At 37.4% G+C, this 25,743-nt stretch overlaps 1 protein-coding gene across 1 annotated transcript; it reads right to left on the bottom strand.

Moving 5' to 3' along the window:
* Positions 1-98: 98 nt before the first annotated feature.
* Positions 99-15,987, bottom strand: LOC129267769 (nuclear receptor subfamily 1 group D member 1-like). Its single transcript, XM_064104655.1, has 7 exons — positions 15,823-15,987; positions 12,329-12,470; positions 10,828-11,051; positions 8,683-8,865; positions 7,324-7,573; positions 6,086-6,395; positions 99-3,786 (listed from the first exon to the last, which is right to left on the bottom strand). The coding sequence occupies exons 1-7, from the start codon at positions 15,841-15,843 to the stop codon at positions 3,606-3,608; spliced, it is 1,311 nt and encodes a 436-aa protein (XP_063960725.1). The 5' UTR covers positions 15,844-15,987; the 3' UTR covers positions 99-3,605.
* Between the last annotated feature and the right edge of the window lie 9,756 nt (positions 15,988-25,743).

The following is a 25,743-nucleotide window of genomic DNA, read 5'->3' as shown; positions in this document are numbered from 1 at the left end:
CACAACTTTGGAAAGCCAGCAATGTCAATATCTATCATGCATGTTTGTTCAAATTTTTTTAAAACTATGATGTATATTCATATATTCATTGTTTTCTTGACAATTCAGTGTGCTTCTCTTTGTTTACAATATACATTGTTCAAGTTTCTTGTAGAAAATATTATGGTAATGATGGCTTTCCATAGAATTGAGGTTGGTCGGTTCAATTGCAACTCTTTGTAAAACGCGACCCAGATCCCTTTCTCATGTCTACATGTACATCACAGCCTATTCCCATATACATAAACATTGCCTGTGATTTAATGCTGAGTCATGTAAAATCTCACGCATACCTAGGCCCTATCTCATTTGAAGAGTTACTATTGATCTGGGCCCCGTCTTGCAAAGAATTATGATTAATCCGATCACTCGCAACTATGGATGGCCAGCAACATCAACATATATCATTCATGTTTATTCAAAATATTTTCTAACTACATGTATGATGTATATTCATGCATTCATTGTTTTCTTGAAAATTCACTGTGCTTCCCTTTGTTTACAAAGGACATTGTGCACATTTCCCTAAAGAAAAAATTATGACACTGATGGATTTCCATAGAGTTATGATTGATTGGATCAATCGCAACCCTTTGTAAGACAGGGCCCAGATCAACCTTAACTGTATGGAAATCCATCAATGTCATAATTTCTTCAACAGGAAATATGCTCACGGCCATTTGTAAACAAAGAGAAGCACACTGAATTTTCGAGGAAATGATGAATGTATGAATATACATTGTATCTATGAAATATTTTTAAAGAACATGCAGTTTTAGATGTTGACATTGCTGGCTTTCCATAGTTGTGGTTGATTGGATCAATCGCATCTCTTTGTAAGACAGGGCCCTGGTCCTCGAACTTGGCATCTCCGCCATTTCAGAGGCCATGTTGTTTTTGCAGAACAGTCGGCCTCTCAAAATCATTGGCCCATATTCTGAACTCTGGTTTAACTTAGACCAAGGTCTAACTCTGTGCTAAAATTATGGGAAGCCAAACATGTCAAAATTTTATTCACATGGTATGATTCTTATGTTTAGTGTGATCTTTCCCTATCCTTTATCCTACCTATCCTTCCAGGGGCCCGTTGCAGAAAGAGTTGCAATCAATCGCAACTCTAAAAATCATGCGTGCAATTTGGACTTGCGATTGATTTTTTGACTTGCGTTTAAACGCAACTTTTTGCAACGGACCCCAGGACAGTTTATGGATGATTTGAGAGTCAAATGAGCTGATACAATGAACCTCTACTATTAAAGATTTATGTCATCATTGGCTATCCATAGTTAAACCGCAACTTTAGACCAGAGTTGAAATCAAACTGAAGTTCAGAATACGGGCCATTGTGTCTGATCCGGGCTTGGTCCACTATATGATCAATTATAGGTTGCAGGTGGTTCTAGCTTACAACCCAAGCTAGATTCATTCGGGAAGGTCTGAGGTTATGTTTGGCAAAGCGGCTATCTTATAACCGTTGCTACTATGGTTTTAAGAAACCGTAGGTTCATTTTCATAAACATGATCTAAAACAAAATATTCCATACCAACAAGCATGAAATTGGTACCCTATACCAAAGGCATGCAATCATTTTTTTTTCTAGTATGGGTGTTCACACTGGATTAAACACTACATGTAGCTCACACATAAAAAATGCATGAACCCATCTTCGCGAATCCAAGCATGAGATCTTTCCCTTGCATTATACATACATGTATGCTCATCAAATGAAATTAATCTGCCTAAAAATGAACTGCCCCATGTCTATAAAGCCCTGTACGGTCACTGACTTTTATTTGAGTAAAAATGTAGCTCAAATGTTGAATTCCTGATCAACAAAGTATACAGAGAGACTCACAGAGTCATACATTTTCTTTGCAGGTGGAATAAAACAGTTTCAAGTCTGAGATGTGCTGTAAGGTGTTCATTATTAAAGCCGTTTGTAAGTGCATGATTACAAGCGATTGACTGAATGACTGGTGATCCTTTCTTGTGGTAAATCACATGCACTTAATTTCCATTGGTGTTGTTTAAGCTTGTAAAAAGGGTCATCAGTGATCCTTTCTGGTGATTCTTTCTTGTGGTAAATCACATGCACTTAATTTCCATTGGTGTTGTTTAAGCTTGTAAAAAGGGTCACCAGTCTTTCATATAGTCACTGGTAACTTACAAACAGCTTTATGAAATGCCCGCCTGGACACACACCCTTTACTAATACGATAGAAATGGTATTTCTGACAGAAGTAAGACCACAACATGGTTTATCAATATGTACATTCTGCTTAAAAAATAGTTGATCTGTAAGAAATATACAAAATAACGATGTAATACCCTTCTTTTTCCCGATAGTGCCTGAAATACGAAATGAAAATACCCGTTGGATGAATGTGTTATGGACACGATGGGAAACTTCTACGTCAAGGCATCCTCACTCGGTTACGATCCGCATCCGGAACCATCTACAAGATCGTGCGGTTACCGGGATGTAGTCAAAGCCGGCCCCGAGGACACATTTTTGCTGGCCTTGACCTTGGTGATGGGGACGAGTCGAGTGTACACAGTGTATGTGAGAAGGTATTCTCCTGCGGCCTCATGACTCGGAAGTACCGCCCTCTACTACATCCTGACGGTTACTGGTAAACAGTCGCCTCTTCCAGGAGGCTGCCCTTCCCGTCTTCAGAGGGTTAGACCCCCCTGTAGGTCCCATGATGCTGTAAGTGCTGGGAGCATGGGTTTACTTCTCCAGTTCACTTACCCTTCTCCATCCCTGACGATTAATTACTACCATAAGAGTCGCTACTGTCTTCCAAAAGGCTGCACTTCCTGTCTTCAGAGGGTGAGAACCTCCTGTAGGTTCCAGGATGCTGTAAGTCCCAGGCACATGGTTTGTACTTGCACTTCTCCATTTTTATTTGAAATAGAAACCCAACACGATTGTCTGCACCACCATCTACTGTCACAGCATGTCATATCCTAGTTTAGCTTGGAAGAGCTGCTTATAAGGTCTTCAAGGTTCAGGGTCTGTTCTACGCTGTGCAGCCACTGTGAAATGACTACATGTAGGTGGCAATGGAAACATTCGGTGAATGCACCGAGCCACGATGCCTTCTCAAGCTTGGAGTTGATGATACAAATGCATGAATGTATTCATGATAATGCCCATGTACCAGCTCTGGATCGACCATTGTGACTTTGTCACGCAACAACAAATTTGACTGAAATCATAATGATGACATCAGTGATATTAATTTCAAGTCCTCTTGTTATTAAACCTCTACCATTTTAGGAAAGAAATTGAGTACAAAGATGAAGCGACCAAGAATACCCAGTTACTCTTTCATGCAACAGATTTTCACAATAAGTCCCTTCAATCGCTCAGAGTCAGGTATGTACAGTCGACTCTGAATAATCGCCTACCTCAGAGCATTATTTCAGACAAATTATGCCAAACATGTGTTAATAACATCTCCTAAGTCATATTTCGCCTGTCGAACACATTTGACTGAAGCAAAGTCACACGTACAACCATCATATCGAACACAAGGCAATAGGCTAGTGAGAGCGAGATTCACTGATAGGGTTGGCTGGAGGCGGAACAGCTTGTACGTTCCCCTTTCTCTTCCTTGGGTATGGTCGGCATGACGTTGGTAGGTACGCCGCAAACGGACTTGGGAGGGTGGAACAAACCGCAGCCTTTGATCAGCTTTGGTAGGGGGAGCTTCTCCCAGATGTCGGGGCACCTTTTGTTTCTGTTATCAAAGAAAAAAGGAACAGTATGTTTAGGTTAAGGTTTTAATAACAAATGAAAACAAAACAAGGCAAACGCCAAGCGTTGTCTCGCCTGCATATTGCAGTCATGAAGAGACTGCATGTCAAATCTGAAGGGTAACATTGAAGAAACTTTGACAGCTTTCTATTGTACCATTGTCAAATTTGTGTGAATATTATAAATGGTGCCAAGAACTATAGCTCATTAAATAAATAACAACAGTTTTTAAAGAATAAACAAGTAAAATACAAAATCTGGTTCAGGTATAGAGAGTACTGAGTTCTGAAGTAAAATGTTAGTGTTAAAAAGTATAAAATTATAAAGTTCATGTCACTAGAGGAACAAAGTAGTGTGAAAGTTCATTGACCTTTGACCTTAATCAAATTCAACTCACATTCGAACCTGACCTGCACCTTCAAGAGATGGACCTCTGTTATGAGTTTGGCGATCCCACCTCGAAGCTATAGAAAGTTATTGTGTGTACAAAATAGCACAGTGCCAGTCATGGAAAGTTCATTGACCTTTGACCTTAATCAAATTCAACTCACATTTGAACTTGACCTGCACCTTCAAGAGATGGACCTCTTGTATGAATTTGGCAATCCTACCTCGAAGATATAAAAAGTTATTATGTGTACAACACAGCACAGTGTCAGTCATGGAAAGTTCATTGACCTTTGACCTTAATCAAATTCAACTCACATTCGAACTTGACCTGCACCTTCAAAAGATGGACCTCTTGTATGAATTTGGCAATCCTACCTCGAAGATATAGAAAGTTATTGTGTGTACAGCACAGCACAGTGCCAGTCATTGAAAGTTCATTGACCTTTGACCTTATTCAAATTCGGCTCACATTTGAACTTGACCTGCACCTTCAAGAGATGAACCTCTGTTATGAATATGGCGATCTCACCTCGAAGCTTTAGAAAGTTATTGTGTGTACAACACAGCACAGTGCTAGTCATGGAAAGTTCATTGAACTTTGACCTTATTCACATTCGACTCATATTCGAACTTGACCTGTGCCTTCAGGAGATGGACCTCTGGTATGAATTTGGCGATCCCAACTCGAAGCTATAGAAAGTTATTGTGTGTACAACACAGCACAGTGCCAGTCATGGAAAGTTCATTGACCTTTGACCTTATTCACATTCGACTCATATTCGATCTTGACCTGTGCCTTCAGGAGATGGACCTCTGATATGAATTTGGCGATCCCAACTCGAAGCTATAGAAAGTTATTGTGTGTACAACACAGCACAGTGCCAGTCATGGAAAGTTCATTGACCTTTGACCTTATTCACATTTCGACTCATATTCGAACTTGACCTGTGCCTTCAGGAGATGGACCTCTGGTATGAATTTGGTGTTCCCACCTCGAAGATATAGAAAGTTATTATGTGTACAACATAGCACAGTGCCAGTCATGGAAAGTTCATTGACCTTTGACCTTTGACCTTATTCAAATTCGACTCATATTCGAACTTGACCTGTGCCTTCAGGAGATGGACCTCTGGTATGAATTTGGTGATCCCACCTCGAAGCTATAGAAAGTTATTGGGTGTACAACACAATTGTTGACGACAACGACGCCGGAAATAGTGATACCTATGTCTCGCAGGCGAGACAAAAATGAAAATCCACATTTTATTGTTCGTAATAGAAATAAAAAATAGAAATACTCTGAAAATTCACTTTACCCCAGTCAAATCAAGGGCCCAGCAGCCACTAATTTAAGGGATAGAACAACATCGATCTGGTGCTGCACAGTGGCTGCCGGGCTTATGATCAATTGGGTACAATGAATTTTCAGACGATTTCTATTTTCGAGCAATAAAAAAAGGATTCACATTTTTCTTTTATAATCAAAATTAATTTTCAATACCTCAAAACAGAGTTTAAACTTGCCTGTACCACAAGCGAGTGGTTCAATGTCAAAACCTTCGGCAGGGTATTGATTATCTTAATATAATAGATTATTATTTTGTACTTTCTATTTTGGGGTTTTAGGATGAGAATTCCGATATGTATGATCAATATGACAGCATGAGAAATGAGTGAAATGCAGATTGTTGGCAGGCCTGCATTTCACCAATTTTACAAGATTTTTATTTCAAGAATATCATTCTACTTACAGCATACGATCTTGCCTTCTTTTTACAGAATCGTGCAGAAAAAGCTCATACATACTCTACTAGGGGCAACGTCCGGACCTACATGTACATCACCCCATGTATTATTAGAGATAAACGGAAAGCACACGAGTGCTGCCTTACATATTTCCATTGGAATCATTCATCATACCACTGCACAGGTCATGAATGTCCGGTTTGGGCGGGTCTCCTATTGCCTCGTTCAGCTCAACCAAGAGAGGCGGGACCGGGATAGATGGATACTCCAGACGAAAACCAAGCAACGACTCCGCCTGGAGCAACGAGGTCGAGCGCATGAGCTGCATCTTGGTTACCAAGTGAAAGAAGCGTCTCGTCTCCTGAGGATCTTTGCGGCTCAGCTCTCGTCTCAGACATTCCATGATCAGCTCCGATTGAGGCTCGATATCTGTCCTTCGACGGAGACCAGCACGATCTGAAAAATCAACAAAGTCTAATATAAGCCTTGTAATCCGCAATTTCTCTTTCCCATTCATGTCCATAATTTCTTTCAAAATATTTCTGCTTCAGTTTGAGCTACATCTAATAATTCTTTTACAGTAGAAATGCAAAGACAGGTCCACAACATGAGTTCAATGATTTATATCAAACTAAGGATCTTAAAGCCGAATAAAACAATTATTAATCTCATTTTATCTGACAGAGTATGATGAAAGATGAGCATGGTCTTAACACTTACATGAAAATATACCCATGATAAAATTACAACAAATTATGCCTTGCAGGCCCTCACACACGGTTCGTACACTTCAGTAGGAAATTAATATAATCTTACAAAAATAATTGATATTTTTAGCAATTCTTTATGTTCTCACAAAAGCCTGAAAATTAGATGTTTTACTTTCAACATTTCTGAATTTTCGCAATTGCACCGGGGACGGATTCTGCAACATGGTAAATCCATTGAAAATGCTTGTCAAATCACATGGACAGCTGAGACGTTTTTGTTGAAAATTGGTGGACTGGAACAGCGGATTGTCCTATAAATTTTTTACAAAGATAATTTTACATTTAATGTACCAGATATAAGATATATAATACCATGGTGGCCTTGATTTTAAAGACTTTCTCATGAAATAATTGTTTGCTGCAACTACTTTCTTTTACCTTTAAACTGAAAACTTATTTGACTTCAGATGGTTAGAGTCCACCCTGGAAGTTACATGTACATGTACAGAAATGAACCATTGCATTCCGATTCTTACAATACTGTTATTTGTGTCATAGAGCACTTTTCCTGTTGTTTAAAGGTCATGTGAGTGCCATAGCATAAAACAAGTTATATGGGTGGCCACAATGCCCACTTAGTGTAGTGTGCGACAGGCTTCAGTGTGAACACAAACCTGAATTAATAATGGTGGATGCGATGAATAGTGACGTCTCCATCTCGGTGAGGTTCAGTTTACTGAGAGATTGGGTGAACTCGAAGATGTGCCGCCATAGATTGTCCTGTCCCATGCTGTCCAGGAGGCGGGAATCGAGGAGGGTGTTGTTTCCGAGGATGAGGCTGCGATCGGCGTGAGACACCAGGGGACTGACTTGGATCATCCAGACCTCGAAGTAGGACTGCTTTAGAAGCTGCATCTGATCACACTATAAAAAGATAAGAGAAAAGGGTTTAGCTAGCATCTGAACACATTTTGATTTCTCTCCATTTAATATTTTGTATCAAAAACTTTGTAATGCTCTGAAAGCATGATGGCTTAACAAGAAGTGAAGTAACAATGGAAAAAATGGGGTCTGATGTACTGAACGGTTGATTACTTTTGGTGGTTAGTGATGATGATGATGGAGGTGGTGATGATGATAGAGGTAGGAATGATGATGGTGGTGACGATGATGGTGGTGATGATGATGATGGGGGTGATGATGATGGAGGTGGTGATGATGATGATTATGATGATAGTGTTGGTGACAATGATGATGATAATGATGGTGATATTGATGATGATGGTGATATGATGATGATGATGTGATGATGATGATGATGGTGATATGATGATGATGATGATGATGATGATGATAATAATGGTGATATGATGATGATGATGTGATGATGTGATGTGATGATGATGATGTGATGTGATGATGATGATGTGATGTGATGATGATGATGTGATGTGATGATGATGTGATGTGATGATGATGATGTGATGATGATGATGTGATGATGATGATGTGATGTGATGATGATGATGTGATGTGATGTTGATGATGTGATAATGTGATGTGATGATGATGATGATAATGATGGTGATATGATGATGATGATGTGATGTGATGATGACGATGAAAATGATGGTGATATTGATGATGATAATGATGGTGATATGATGATGATGATGTGATGTGATTATGACGATGAAAATGATGGTGATATTGATGATGATAATGATGGTGATATGATGATGATGATGTGATGTGATGATGACGATGAAAATGATGGTGATATTGATGATGATAATGATGGTGATATGATGATGATGATGTGATGTGATGATGACGATGAAAATGATGGTGATATTGATGATGATGATGATAATGATGGTGATATGAAGATGATGATGATGAAGAAGATGATGAAAATGATGAAGCTGGTGATGATCATAAAGATGATGGTGGTGATAATGAGGACAATGGTAGCGGTGGTAATGAAGATGATGATGGTGATGAAGATGATTATCATATAGGCATATTTTTACCTGCTGTATCTTCATAAAGCCTGGAAGGCACTTAGCGAATTCCACTATCCTCCGGATGGCTGGTGAGATTGCCTCAAGGAATACCTTCCATGCGAAGGTTTTGCTATTTTTCTTCTCTTCCTCCCTCAAGTCTGACGTGAAGGAGTCAGGAACCACGGGGGCACCACTACTATTCAACCTCTCCTGCAACAAACAAAGATTGCATTTATCATTTCTTTCCTTGGGTTAGAATCGAGGTGATAACACTTTATTCCAGGTTCCTTTTGCAGATGAACCAAGGGGCCTCACTACTATTCATCCTTCAACAACAAACATTGTGTTTTAACATCTCTCTCCTGGGATAGAATTAAGGTTGCAAACTTTGTTTCACGATTCCTTTTACAGATGAACCATGGGCCCTTCTACTATTCAACCTCTTCTAAAACAACAAACAAAAATTCTGTTTACATAAAATCTCTATCCTGGGGTAAAATAAAGGTTACTAAACTTGTTTTAAGGTTCCTTTTGCAGATGAACCACAGGACCGCACTACTTAAACTTCTCTTGCAATAAACAAAGATTCCATTGATTATCTCTTTTTTAAAGTGTAGAATTAAGGTTACAAACTTGTTTCAAGGTTCATTTTGCAGATGAACTACAGGGCACCACTACTGTTAAACTTCTCTTTCAATAAACAAAGATTCCATTGATTATTATCTCTTTTTTAAAGTGTAGAATTAAGGTTACAAACTTGTTTCAAGGTTCATTTTGCAGATGAACCACAGGACCACACTACTTAAACTTCTCTTGCAATAAACAAAGATTCCATTGATTATTATCTCTTTTTTAAAGTGGAGAATTTAGGTTACAAACTTGATTCAAGGTTCCTTTTGCAGATGAACCACAGGACCACACTACTTAAACTTCTCTTTCAATAAACAAAGATTCCATTGAAAATGCATTATCTCTTTTTAGGGTAGAATAAAGGATACTAACTTGTTTCAAGGTTCATTTTGCAGATGAACCACAGGACCACACTACTTAAACTTCTCTTGCAATAAACAAAGATTCCATTGATTATCTCCTTTTTAAAGTGTAGAATTAAGGTTACAAACTTGTTTCAAGGTTCCTTTTGCAGATGAACCACAGGACCACACTACTTAAACTTCTCTTGCAATAAACAAAGATTCCATTGATTATTATCTCTTTTTTAAAGTGGAGAATTTAGGTTACAAACTTGATTCAAGGTTCCTTTTGCAGATGAACCACAGGACCACACTACTTAAACTTCTCTTGCAATAAACAAAGATTCCATTGATTATTATCTCTTTTTTAAAGTGGAGAATTTAGGTTACAAACTTGTTTCAAGGTTCCTTTTGCAGATGAACCACAGGACCACACTACTAAAAGTTCTCTTTCAATAAACAAAGATTTCATTGAAAATGCATTATCTCTTTTTAGGGTAGAATAAAGGTTACTAAACTTGTTTTAAGGTTCCTTTTGCAGATGAACCACAGGACCACACTACTTAAACTTCTCTTGCAATAAACAAAGATTCCATTGATTATTATCTCTTTTTTAAAGTGTAGAATTAAGGTTACAAACTTGTTTCAAGGTTCATTTTGCAGATGAACTACAGGGCACCACTACTGTTAAACTTCTCTTTCAATAAACAAAGATTCCATTGAAAATGCATTATCTCTTTTTAGGGTAGAATAAAGGCTACTAACTTGTTTCAAGGTTCCTTTTGCAGATGAACCACAGGGGCTCACTACTATTGAATTTCTCTTGCAATAAACAAGGAGTGCATTTATCATGCATCATCTCTAAGGGTAGAATTAAGATTACAAACTTGTTTCAAGTTTCTTTTTTTCAGATGAATCACGGGGCATTGCTACTATCACACTTCTTCAAAAACCACAGATTACGTTTATGATCTCTTCCCTGGGACGTTAACTCTTTGTGCGCTGGACCATGAACCCATCTGTACTGAATTATTTTCAGGGAGGGAAACAATGCATTGTTTGTTGAGTGTGAAATGCGAAGTTCGCACGGCACCGAGTGTGCATTGGTGCGAAGTACGCGTGGAAAGGGTTTATCATTGTAACAATCCAAAAAATCGCTATGGAGTTCAAACAGAATCCGATAAAATGTGTGCCTCCTTACCATGAGTTCTGAGCGTCTATCAAGTAACGACTGAACTGTTTTCTTATCGTAGAGGAACGTAGCATCCATTGCTTGGAGGATCGTCTGGCTCATCGTATAGATCGCCATCTCGCGTTTCTCACGTGCCTCTCTATCTTCTGCTGTCTCTGGCCGTGTTGCCAATTTGCGGATCTCATCAAGATTATTCTGCTTGACTCGCTTCGAGTAGCGTCCAATCCTCACAGCTACATAAGAATGAAGATAACAATGGCATCACATTTCAAAACATAAATTTGCATTTTTTACATTCGATTCCATTTTTGAAGTGTTGCCAATTTACGAATCTCATCGCAATTATTCTGCTTGACTCACTTAGAGTAAAGTCCAATCCTCTTAGCAACAAATGAATGTTCATATTAATTCCATCACATATCTTGCTATCTTAAACAAAAATTAACATTTTTTATATACCGTACATGTAATCAATTTCATTCAAACAGAAATGTTGCCAATTTGAGGATCTCATCAAGATTATTCTGCTTGACTCACTTCGAGTAACATCCGATCGTCACAGCTACATATGAATGAAGATATTGATGACATCACATATCTTGCTATTACTGACATAAATTTGCATATTTTGGATAATCAATTCCTATAATTACACAATTGTTAAATTAAAATAAAATTTATCATGGATTTGTTAAATGATAAATGAACAAGATGACAAATTTCAGTCGGGAGTAGTGAAGTCACACTACCACCTCAGCCTTGTTGCATAAGCGAAGCATTGTGGCTTAGTTGATTAGTCTCCGGACTTCAAAACAGAGGGACGCTGGTTCGAATACCTGTCATAGTTCAGCAAGAAATTGATTCACAATGTGCTGCACTCAATACAGGTAAGGTAGGCCTAAGTGGATACCAGCAGGGAGTAATTCCTCAAAAAGCTGTGAGCACTGGAGTCGGTAGACTAGCATAGCCAGGTAATATTGGAGTGTCTTGAGCACCTAACAAGGTGGAAATGCGCACTATAGAAATACCCTATATCATTATTATAAGATTTCCTATGGCGGTAACTTTGAAATCCAATATTGGTAAAGTTCTTCCATTCAATCCTTGAGTTTGATAGGCCTTGGAGCCCTGTTACTATCAATGGTATTTAAGAATTCTGCTAGATGGGCGAGTATCGAGTTTTCGCTCCATGATGTACAGAGGGCTCAAGAACACAATAAATGTATTGAAAATGCCTGTCAGATGACAATGAGCAGCTGGGAGGTTATTGTCGAAAACTGGTGAACCGCAACTGTACAACATTAGTTTTGTCCTAAATTTCGGAGCTGACGAAAACATTTCCAAAAATGTTGTTTGTCCACATGCAAGGACGAAACTGCTGTTTTGATTCACCAATTTTTGACAAAGAATTCTTGGTTGTGCGGTCATGAAGGGCGTTTGAAAATGTATATTCTCGAGGCCTCCATACATCACTGTGCAAAAGCTCCCTCATAACCAGAAAGAAACTCACATTCTTTTGACATTCCAACAGCGAGGCACTTTCTAAATCTGCAATGCTGGCATCGATTGCGATTAACTCTCTCAATCTGACAGTTCCCGGAAAAGTGACACTTGTACTCCATCTTCTTCTGAATGCTTCTTCGAAAGAAACCCTGAATAAAAGAAGTACCGGATACATTCCACTCATCATAATATTCTGCCGCATGTTAAAAAGCACACCAAGTTAACCATCTTCAAACTGATCGATGGTTTGGCATTCAAACTAACATTGTATTTTTTCATTGGTCTGGTTCAGGTTAAAATCTATTCGGTATACATGTGGTTTCGATCAGTCTAGTGCAGGTTTTGATCAGTCTAGTATAGGCTTTGACCTGTCTGGTTGGGTTTAGAACAATCTGGTATAGGTTTTGATCAGTCTGGTATAGGATTTGATCTGTCTGGTATAGGTTTTGATCAGTCTGGTATAGGTTTTGATTGGTCTGGTATAGATTTTAATCGGTCTGGTATAGGTTTTAATCGGTCTGGTATGGGTTTTGATTGGTCAGGTTTTAATTGGTCTGATATAGGTTTTGATTGGTCTGGTATAGGTTTTAATCGGTCTGGTATAGGTTGTTAGTGTGGTATAGGTGTTGATTGGTCTGGTATGGGTTTTGATAGTCTGGTATAGGTTTTAATCGGTCTGGTATGGGTTTTAACGGTCTGGTATAGGTTTTGATCGGTCTGGTATACATGTAGGTTTTGATTGGTCTGGTATAGGTTTTGATCAGTCTGGTACAGGTTATGATCAGCCTGGTATAGGTTTTTGTTCAGCTTGGTATAGGTTATGATCTGTCTGGTATAGGTTTTGATCTGTCTGGTATAGGTTTTGATCTGTCTGGTATAGGTTTTGATCAGCCTGGTATAGGTTATGATCAGCCTGGTATAGGTTTTGATCATCTTGGTATAGGTTTTGATCTGTATGGTATAGCTTTTGATCTGTCTGGTATAGGTTTTGATCTGTCTGGTATACTGTAGGTTTTAATCGGTCTGGTATAGGTTTTGATCAGCTTGGTATAGGTTTTGATCTGTCTGGTATAGGTTTTGATCAGTCTGGTATAGGTTTTGATCAGTCTGGTATAGGTTATGATCAGCCTGGTATAGGTTTTGATCATCTTGGTATAGGTTTTGATCTGTATGGTATAGCTTTTGATCTGTCTGGTATAGGTTTTGATCTGTCTGGTATACTGTAGGTTTTAATCGGTCTGGTATAGGTTTTGATCAGCTTGGTATAGGTTTTGATCTGTCTGGTATAGGTTTTGATCAGTCTGGTATAGGTTTTGATCTGTCTGGTATAGGTTTTGATCAGTCTGGTATAGGTTTTGATCTGTCTGGTATAGGTTTTGATCAGTCTGGTATAGGTTTTGATCAGCTTGGTATAGGTTTTGATCTGTCTGGTATAGGTTTTGATCAGTCTGGTATAGGTTTTGATCAGTCTGGTATAGGTTATGATCAGCCTGGTATAGGTTTTGATCATCTTGGTATAGGTTTTGATCTGTATGGTATAGCTTTTGATCTGTCTGGTATAGGTTTTGATCTGTCTGGTATACTGTAGGTTTTAATCGGTCTGGTATAGGTTTTGATCAGCTTGGTATAGGTTTTGATCTGTCTGGTATAGGTTTTGATCAGCTTGGTATAGGTTTTGATCTGTCTGGTATAGGTTTTGATCAGTCTGGTATAGGTTTTGATCGGTCTGGTACAGGTTTTGATCAGTCTGGTATAGGTTTTGATCAGTCTGGTGTAGGTTTAGAACAGTCTTGTATAGGTTGAGAACAGTCTGGTATAGGTTTTAATATATCTGGTGTATTTTGATTGATTTGGTATAGGTTTTGATCAGTCTGGTAAAGGTTTTAATCGGTCTGGTACATTTTGATTGAATTGGTATACATGTAGGTTTTGATCAGTCTGGTATAGGTTTTAATATATCTGGTGTATTTTGATTGATTTGGTATAGGTTTTGATCAGTCTGGTAAAGGGTTTAATCGGTCTGGTACATTTTGATTGAATTGGTATACATGTAGGTTTTGATCAGTCTGGTATAGGTTTTGATCAGTCTGGTATAGGTTAAGAACAGTCTGGTATAGGTTTAGAACAGTCTGGTATAGGTTTAGAACAGTCTGGTATAGGTTTTAATATATCTGGTGTATTTTGATTGATTTGTTATAGGTTTTGATCAGTCTGGTAAAGGTTTTAATCGGTCTGGTACATTTTGATTGAATTGGTATACATGTAGGTTTTGATCAGTCTGGTATAGGTTTTGATCAGTCTGGTATAGGTTTTGATCAGTCTGGTGTAGGTTTAGAACAGTCTGGTATAGGTTTAGAACAGTCTGGTATAGGTTTTAATATATCTGGTGTATTTTGATTGATTTGGTATAGGTTTTGATCCGTCTGGTATAGGTTTAGAACAGTCTGGTAAAGGATTTGATCAGTCTGGTTTAGGTTTTTATCTGTCTGGTATAAGCTTTAATCGGTCTGGTATGTTTTGATTGATTTGGTATAGGTTTTGACCAGTCTGGTATAGATTAGGTTTCGATCAGTCTGGTATAGGGTTTGATCAGTCTGGTATAGGTCTGATCAGTCTGGTATAGGCTTGATCAATATAGTGTGGGTTTTGATTGGTCTGGTATAGGTTTTGATCAGTATACATTGTAGTATAGGCTGTGAACAGTATGGTTACTCTGGTATAGGTTAGGTCTCGACCAGTCTGGTATAGGTTTTGACTGGTGTGGTAGGTATAATAAATAATAATAATGATGTTTTATTTACCCAGGGTAGCCGCTTCAGTTAGGACACTGCTCTACCAGCGGGCCATAATATGTTATCATTACCCATTTCCAATCTAAATACTGAGCGCCTAGCAAGAAGGCAGAAGGTCCCATTTTTATAAGTCTTTGGTATGACTCGGCCGAGGATCGAACCCACGTCCTCCCGTTCATGAGGCGGACGCTCTACCAATGAGCCACCATGCCCGGTTATAGGATTTGATCAGTCTGGTATAGGTTTTGACTGGTGTGGTAGGTATAGGATTTGACCAGTCTGGTATAGGTTTTGATCAGTCAGGTATAAGTTTTGATTGGTCAGGTAAATGTTGTGATTTGTCTACTTTAGGTTGGTTGGTGTGTCTGCTACATACAAGATTCCAAAAATATCTATGACATAAAAATCAACTCATGTATGCTCTTTCTTCATTTAGTGCATCTCTCCGATTTGATGGTCCTATATGGCACATAGTTCATCAAGACAATTAATATGCAAATTTGAATAGTTGATTTCTTTTTAAAACTTCAAATTTAAACATGCAAACTTATGAATAAAATCCTAATCATTCTCTTATTCAGTAAACTTAGCACTCAAATCAGTATGTTTTCCTCTGTTTTTAGATCTATGCTTAAGGTAGGTGGACTGATTGGTTTCTAAATTCTGTTATTTAATATTTTTCATCAAATGATAGAAGTGATATAATTACCTTACAGCCCTCGCAGGCCATGACGCCGTAGTGAAAACCAGATGACTTGTCACCGCACACCTTACAGGGTAGACACACCCCATCAGCGTTACAGGCTCCTCCCACTCGACCATTCTCGCCGGTGGTCGTAGTTGGGTCAGTGAAACTATCAATACAGCTTTCATCTGAAAAATATAAAAGTCAGATAGATTTTTTAAGGGATTCTCCAGCCTGCCGAGAATATTTAAATCTAAATAAATAGAGTAAAATCGACACAGAGCAAAATACTAAAAATTGCATTCAATTTCATTCGGATAACAAATAACAAAGTTACTTAATTTTAAAGTTAAGCAATATTTTGTGAAAACAGCTATATGCACATCGTCATGAATAATCATTAGGTGGGCTGATGATGTCACATCCCCATTTTCCTTTTTCTTATGCTATTACATGTACATGAAATCATAATTGTTTCATTTTTTTTCCATATATGTGAATTAAATTATTCATATCCATTATGACAAATAAGTTGCAGCAATAAATAATTAAAATAGAATGCACTTAATCAGTTGTCAATCCAACTGTTTTAGTTCTTGGTAGAAAATTTTTGAATGAACTCAATTTCATATAATAAAATACAAAAGAACAAGTGGGGATATTACATCATCAGCCCACCTAATGAATATCCATTAAGACATGCCTAGAACTGGTTCACCAGAATAATGCAAATCTTTTTTTTTTTCTTTCTTTTTTTCAATCTTTATTGATCAAAAAATAAATCACAGTACAAATCAAACAAATCAACAAGCTATTTACATGATTAAACAGAGCAGCACTTATTAAGTACATGTAGGTATATACTTGTCAAGACAGATACATAAAACAAATTAGATATCAAATCTCCACTTTTTAAAATGTACAGGTAATTTACCATTTTTCTTCGCCAAAACATATTCAATATCCTTAATACCTTTGATACGAGCTTTGAATTCCACAATATTGGGGTTTTTGTTATTAAATTTACAAAAGTGAACATAGTATTTGAAAGCAAGGAAAATGAATCTTAGAAAATTATCACCTTGAATACCAAAAACCTTTACAAAGGGGGAAAGGATAATATTCGAATGTTGTTTTCGGTTTGTTATAATGCAAATCTAACAATCTAATTGAAATATATTTATACCCGATGAATTTTTTCTTTAATTATTAAAACAAATAGAAGAAAAAATATATATATATTATAAATATATAGACATAATATATTTTGAAATGTGGGAGACCTCCATCTTAAGCTTCGAGCTTGAAATTGATAAAGGCCTCGTGAAATTGATATTCATGATGATGTGCATACAAATGTTTTCACAAAATATTGCTAAACTTTAAAATTCAATAACTTTGTTTACCAAATTCGATGAAAGCTTCAGCGTATTGTTCAGTGAATTTCACACTAAATACATTTTCAGCTCGGAGTATCCCTTTAAGAGCTCGGCTGTTGAACACGTATTTGTGAAAAAGGCGTCAGTGTTAACTTGAGCGCATGGAGAACTAACCAAGTTTTCTTATTTTCATACCATACTACCAACATGATTAGCTTTCAAGAGGCTCAAGTCAAATGGCAATACTCAGGAATGGCACAAGCTCACATGGATATTTGTCCCGGGGGGGGGGGGGAAGGGGCACTTCCATGAACGAGTGGATACCATGGGGTTTCGAAAAGCACCCTAAACAAGTATTTTCCATGCTCTGAACATGCGCCCCTTATTAACAAGCATTGGCGTGTGAAACCATACCCTTTAAAAGTATTGGAAACAAAATGGCACCCTTGACAAGTATTCCCCAAATTGACCCCCTAAACACGTACATGTACGATGATATCCAAGTCCACCCCAACAAAAAAATGATTTGATTAAAAAGAGAAAAATCCAACGAGCATAACACTGAAAATTTCATCAAAATCGGATGTAAAATAAGAAAGTTATAACATTTTAAAGTTTCGCTTAATTTCACAAAACATTTATCTGCACATCCCGGTTGGTATGCAAATGAGGAGACTGATGACGTCATCCACTCACTATTTCTTTTGTATTTTATTATATGAAATATTCTAATTTTCTCCTCATTGTCAAGTGAAACAGTGATCAATTCCTCCCTGAACATATGATATTAGCATTGCTAATACTATATGATTCAGTCAAGTCGGTCCCTATGGTCTTATCTGTAAAAAATGTAATATTGTATAATTCAAACAATAAAAAACAAAAGAAATAGTGAGTGATGGACATCATCGACTGACTCATTTGCAAGTCACTGAGTTGTGCATATCACTGTTTTGTGAAAAATAAGCAAAATTTTAATATGCCATAACTTTCTTATTTTACATCCGATTTTAATGAAATTTTCAGTGGTGGGCAATTCCATGAAAAATGTTCACTTTAGAGAAAAAATGAAGTTTCAGATTTTACTTAAGCAGTCAAAATTTCTTAAAAAGTAATCTATAAAGTCTCAATTTCCAATAGAAAAATCGCGATATTGATAAAATTTTGTATTTTTTTCCATCATCAAAAAAATAGAATAGTAAATTGCAAAATGTAAAAAATATGGCTATTTTTAAACAATTCATCTTTCCTGTCTCTACTAAAAGTAAACAAGGTCTCAGAGGTCTCTTTTATCTTTTGAATAGTTGATTAATGTTTAAATCAACAGAAAATCATTGTTAAATTTTATGCCATTCATCAATTTTAGAGAAATCTGTCTCTAGATTTGTGTGATTTCTTTACCATTATCACTGTCATGTCCGTTACGTTTTTCACTTAAAGTTTTCACAGCTTACAGGAAATTTGTCTAAAGGTACTGCAGATTCAGATTCTATGTTAGAATTAAACCCCCTACCATGTGTAGCAATCATTTTCCCTTACCACTTCTCATTTTCATAAAAATGGCGTAACGGACATGACAATTCGCGTAACGGACATGACGCCTTTTATATGACAAAAGGCAGCATGCACAAAAACAAAATATTAGGCTCAGTGTCACAGACTGAGGCCAGTCTCAATTGCTTGAGGATAGCTGGATGTAATAACTCCTAGAATCTGCATGTCATTCAAGCTATTCTTAGAAGTTGGTGAATGATGAAAGTTCAGCTCTTGTTCTGGTAGATTTTTCTAAGAATTAACGGTATGCCACATAATATTAAGATATGATGCAGCTAGATCTGGCAAGATACTCAGATCACAATCTGCATCATTTGTGTTTGAACAATACAATTGATTATCTTAGTTGTTTGCACTGACAGTTTGGAGCATGATAAAACTCCAACTTGTGAATTCATGAGATCATTGATGATATTGCTTCAAAGTATCTGACTTTCACCAACCTGTACTTATTCAGTGATGGCACGGGCTCACATTTAAAAACAAGTTTGTATTGATTCAGATATCTGTGTTACATGATGTAGCTCTATGAATCTATGAATCTACAGTGGCACTTCTTTGCAATATCACAAAGCAAAGGGGCTGTGGAAGGAATGTGGCGCAATCAATAAATTATGTCATCATAGTATTTTGGTCAGCCATAATCACGATTTGAATGATGTATCTTCATTGTACACAAGCAGCGCGGACAACGCAACGAAATTAGATACAGCCACATTTGTAAGCACGCAAGATCGTAAGATTTAGAACATTCAAGATTTAATGAAAGGATGATTATACTCAGGATGATATTTATTTTGAATGAAAAAGAATCTCAGAAGCGATTTACAAACATTCCGATTACCATTCAACTCATACATAATCGATAATGAAAGACTGGTTTCCAAGTCCTGCTATTAAATTTTAAAATACTTTTTAATGTCATTTTTTAATCTTAAAACTGACATTAATACTAGTACATATTCTTTATCATAAACACATTTCATAATATGTTCATCTTGGATTTATACAGGTCTGGTACATTTTGTTTTCTTCTCACAAAAATGAGATTTGGTCTTCTCAGAGTGCCGTAGTGGTACGATAAACATTGTATTCTATATAAAATTATCATGTAGGCTATAGCTATTAAATTAATGATACCTGCCAATAATATCTACATATTTTTCTTAAGAATGTTAGTAAAGGTACTTTGCTGTTACATTATTACATTCATTATTCATATTTCTTTCATTTTGAAACTAAGAAGTGCTGATGAAGTTCACTTCCTAAGGGTGTCATGTCCGTTACGCTAATGTATATTATCAAATAGTAAGCCATGAATAAAAAATAATCTTTACTATCAACTTTTTCTCCTTTAATTAGGTGTGGCGGATGGTAGTAACTGGAAAATACTCATTAACTGTTGTTAATTTGTGTAAAAGAAATATTTCTAAATATTTTTTTGTTTTATAAATATTGTACGAAAAGCCCCCCTCTCAAATTGCAAAATAATAGGAGATACATGTATTACAGATTACCAGTTATGATGTGTGTCTCTAACCTCTAGCCTTAACATGTAAACAATTAGACTTGTACCATATTTGTAATAAAATAATTATATTCGCTTACAAAAGGTGGACGAAACTGTCATGTCCGTTACGCTTCGTGCGTCATGTCCGTTACACTACATTTTGAGCTATGAATACAGAATGCACTGCAAAACTGTTGTTAAACACCATTTTATGGATAGAGCATGATCTTACGGTTAAATTAACACCAACGTCAGGTGCATGCAATCTAAGAATTCACAGGAATTTTGATAAGCAATAGGAGGTAAAAATGCTTCGTCCATTTCGTGTCATGTCCGTTACGCTCACAAAGAGTGCAATTTCTCCGCGACTGTTCAACGAAACGATTTGAAATTTTATGTGTATGTAACTGATACTTAAATGTGTCTGATAAGCTTAGTAACAATTATCAAAAGACTGCTAATTCTACTGTATAAACCTTTGAATTACAAAAATTTGTCTGAACGTCATGTACGTTACGCTGGAATTGCCCTGTTATGCTAATTTGATTTTTCTCTTTTTATTCAGATCAACATTTTGCTGGGGTGGACTTGACCTTTAATTGTGGACGTCAGCTTTACCTTTATTTTCATTGGGGTTTAGTACTACCCCACACACCCCACTATAAAAATCGGACCCTAAACACGTAGTGTTGGGGCAAAAAGTACATTTCAAGTTCAAGTTTATAATAAACAAAAAACATCACATTTTGTAAAGTATTTTGGGTCACGCATGGTATCCACTTATCAATGGAAGTGCCCCCCGGATATTTTTAATGATTTCTCTTCTTTTTACATTTTTTTTCTTTTTCATTTTCCATACATGATTAAGAAAACAGAAGTTTTATAACATTGAACTTAATATGACATATATCCGTTTACATGTACGTGTTTTATCCCCTAGTGTGGAAACCACTCATCAACATTGTAAATACAGGAGGACGAGGGACGATTACACCCTTCATCAGAGCCCAAATCGCACCTAAAATGCCCCGAATACAATAAATTTGGGGTGACCATCTAGGACTTCACCCTATTAAAGATCTGCCAAAAAGAATTTAATTGACACCAATAATTTCAATATCATAAAACAATAGACATCTGTGTATTTTACCAGATAATTGCTTCTTAATTGCACAAAAACGTTGTTCTTCCAATGAAAAAAAATAACCCCTAACTTTCAACAATAAAGTGAACATGAAAAAAAAGCCACGCCCCCACAAAGATTACTTCCTAGCATGCCACTCATATATATTTGATGAGTTTGAAAACAGGATACACAACATTTGTGTTAAACATTGTTTGCAACTAAGACCCCTGTTACATCTGAGAGATTCCCTACCTCGGGCCGGCCCGGGGCCTACCTCGGGTCGGAAAGAAATCAGATGTAAACATCCCAAACCTACCTCGGGCCACCTTTTAGCGAACCTACCCGAGACCACATCCAGAGGTAGTCTCGGGTAGGTATCGGGCCGGTCCCGGTCCACCGATTCGTAGATATGTAAATGCACACAAGCTTTCGAACCTATCTCGGTCCGTTCGCCAGCTGTCAAATTACGTCATAGCGCGCGCTATCCCCTCCCCAGCCCCGTCATTCTTCGAATCAGGAAATACACATTAATAATAATATTCTTCAGAATGTATTCGAGGGTCTGTACTTTTCGGGGTTTTAAATATCTAGAAATAACAACTAACGTACACTATCCGATCATAACCAAATGGCGAGCTAGCAGCCAACGAGTGTAACGAAATGTAAACAACTTCAATTAGCGCGCGCAAATTATTCAGAGCCTAGATCGAGAGCGCCCTTTGGTGTCAGCAATCGGATACTGCTCGAAACCGTAGCGATAGGGGAGGGAATGAATGCTGTGATGTAAACAGACCACATTTCGGACTCGAAGCTAATCCACCAATAATCCAGTCAAGGTTGCAAGTGGACTCGGTCGGGTCTCGGGTAGGGAAACTTTCAGATGTTACAGGGGTCTTTTTTAATAGAGACTCTGCTTTTAACATTTAAATGGAAACACAATAAGAAATTTTCCACATAGGAGTGATCTCCATAAAAATCTTGAGACTGTTGATAGGTCATGGAAAGACTAAAAGAACTTTGAAAATTCATCAAAAGACCATCAAAAGACCACTGAAAGACTGTTTTGAACCGTTTCAAAATTTTTGGGACTCACGAGGACCGTGAAGACCATTGAAAGATCAATCAGGAATCGTGAAAGACCTCGGAGATCTTTGAAAGTTCGTTGAAGGACCCTTGAAAGATCAAGCAAATTTCATGGTCTTACAGCAGTCTTTCAGTGGTCTTGCTCTCTGTGGAATGGCGGTTTAAATCTGCAACGTCGGATATACATGTAAAGCATAAGCTTTAAACATTTAGATGAAAGGGAATTTGCAGGGCTCCTTCTTTTTTAGTTTCCAGGCGTCATGTGAGCATGGGGGAGGGGCTAAATATCCCCCAGCCCTCATGCAATTTTTTCCCTGAACTGAAACAACATCATGCTTAACACAGCTGCTTGGAAAATGAAAAAGAAGGAGTTCAAATCACCTGAATTTTTCTGCTCTATGTCAGGTACACGTGTCTCAATCTCATTAACTTTTTTCAATTAAGACACGTTATAGCATTCTTATTGAGAAACATGGAGAAATTACAAGTGTTGAAAAACTATTTTACTCTTACACGAGTTACACCCATACCCCACCACACAAATGCATGGGCTGATTTATTTCTTTTATCTTTAACTGGATAAACAGAGTGCTCCTTTTTTGGTTGAGAAAAATTCTTAACAAGTGGAACGCCTCTGGCTGTCTCGCCTGCATTACGCGATTTAATATAGCAGCAGTGCTAACTTTGAAAACTACTATAAAATAATCATTCACAAAAACACCATTCATATAATGACATAATACCACGTTCATTGATCATAAATGACATTTGAACGGTGACTTAAGACTTGTCAACTACACCCATGTCCACATTCATTCACTCTATCTATAAACTTTCAAAGTTATGATGGCAATTTAACAATTACCCCAACATTGTCTAAGTTTATTGACTTTAACTGACCTTTGACCTTGGTTTTGTGACCTGAAACTCACAAGGGATGTTCAGTGATACTTGATAACTCTTATATCCCAAGTTTTATGAACTAGATCCATAAACTTTCAGAGTTACGATGGTAGTTCAACAAATACCCCCAACACGGCCAAAGTTCATTGACCTTTAATGACCTTTGACCATGGTCATGTGACCTGAAACTCGTACAGGATGTTCAGTGATACTTGATTACTCTTTTGTCCAAGTTTTATGAACTAGATCTGTAAACTTTCAGAGTTAGGATGGTAATTTAACAAATACCCCCAACACGTCCAAAGTTCATTGACCTTAAATGACCATTGACCATGGTCATGTGACCTGAAACTCACACAGGATATTCAGTGGTACTTAATTAACCTAATGTCCAAGTTTCATGAACTAGATCCATAAATTTTTTGACTTAAGACTTGTCAACTACACCCATGTCCACATTCATTCACTCTATCTATAAACTTTCAAAGTTATGATGGTAATTCAACAAATACCCCCAACTTGACCAAAGTTCATTGACCCTAAATGACCTCTGACCTTGGTCACGTGACCTGAAACTCAAGCAAGATGTTCACTTTTACTTGATTAACCTTATGTCCAAGTTTCATGAACTAGGTCCATATACTTTCTAAGTTATGATGTCATTTCAAAAGCTTAACCTTCGGTTAAGATTTTGAAAATAATTCTCCCAACATGGTCAAAGTTCATTGACCCTAAATGACCTTTGACCTTGGTCATGTGACCTGAAACTCAGGCAGGATGTTCAGTAATACTTGATTAACCTTATGTCCAAGTTTCATGAACTAGGTCCATAGACTTTCTAAGTTATGATGTCATTTCAAAAACTTAACCTTAGGTTAAGATTTGATGTTGACGCCGCCGCCGTCACCGCCGCCGTCGCCGCCGCCGGAAAAGCGGCGCCTATAGTCTCGCTCTGCTATGCAGGCGAGACAAAAAAGGATGCCTAATCACCCTAATTTTCCTGCTCAATGTCAGGTGTGTCACATTAACTTTTTTAATTAAGACATGTTATAGCATTCTTATTGAGAAACATTGAGAAATAACAAGTGTTGAAAAACTACACCCATACCCAACCACAGAAATGCATGGGCTGATTTATTTCTTATCTTAAATAAATGGATAAACGGAGTGCTCCTTTTTTGGTTGAGAAAAATTCTTAAAAACGGGGTAACTCCTAGAAAAAGGAGTATGTGAAGTTGGCAGGCCTGATTTCCGTAGTAATCTCACAAAAAAATAATTGGTTCTTATCGGATCATATGTATAATAAGGCTAGTTTGAGTTTTCAACATCACATAAAATCCTACTTCAACATTGTTTATGGGATAAACCTGCATAAACATGATGAATGTCATTACCACCCTTTTAAAATCTCACAATTCCACTATAAATTAACTTTTACCACACTTTTGTTTTCTAGTTTTATATTTCTTGTATCAATTGATGTTTTGGTACCCTTTGTTTTCTTTTAAGCTCGTTTTAATTTGATACCCATATTTTTTATCTTGTAATGAAGCTTTATTTCAAAGTTTGATTTTAATTTCAATATTAAATGTTTATATTTTATACTCCCTAGTATGTAGGCAAATAAGCCGGGGGGGGGGGGGGGTACTTAGCATAAATGTATGATATGTATGTGCCGCGGTCAAGACCCCCATTCTTCAATCTAAATTTTTGCTCCAAAACATCACCAATTCAGAAAGCCAAAGAAATTCCTATTTTTTCTTGTTCCAAAGACCCTCGATTTTGTTTATTCTCTTTCGAGTGCCCACTCATACTCAGCGCAGCACGGTGGCAAATTGCCAACAATGTTCAGCAAACAGCCAAAGCTCTGCACAGCAATTCAGAGACCACTGATTGGTTTGTCGCGCAGAAACGCAGGAATCAGTGCTCTTCCAGGGCATTGCATTTTTTACCAAAGCAATCATTGACCCAAGAGCAGATTTGGAGGCCCCCATTTCAAGACCAGGAAATTAAGTTCCAGAGCCCCCTATTTTAATTTTTTTGTGTGTGGCACATACATGTAGGTATCATGTTATAATTTGAACCCCCCCTGGGCAAATCAGATCTTTGGTATGAGTAGGCACAGTATATGAGAGAAAACCAACTGAAGGGTCTTCTCTCTATCACTCATCCATTTCTCTAGGCGGTGCTGCACCACCCTTAGTTTGCTCGATCTCGAGATTTTAGCCCGATCGGCCCTCTTCGCGATTAATCTCGAGATTCAAGAAACCTGTCTCCACCATTGCAAGAAAAGCGATTCCTGCTCGAGCGAGGCATCAATGTATTATGGTCTGATGCCGTGAATAAATAATCCCGAGTGCATCTGCACCTGCGAATTAGCGGGATAATGC

This window comes from Lytechinus pictus, chromosome 9 (assembly GCF_037042905.1).
Source record: "Lytechinus pictus isolate F3 Inbred chromosome 9, Lp3.0, whole genome shotgun sequence".
In the NCBI taxonomy this organism is placed as follows: Eukaryota; Metazoa; Echinodermata; class Echinoidea; order Temnopleuroida; family Toxopneustidae; genus Lytechinus; species Lytechinus pictus.
Note: the sequence above shows the minus strand (reverse complement) of the source record. Positions and strands in the feature narration are given on the sequence as shown.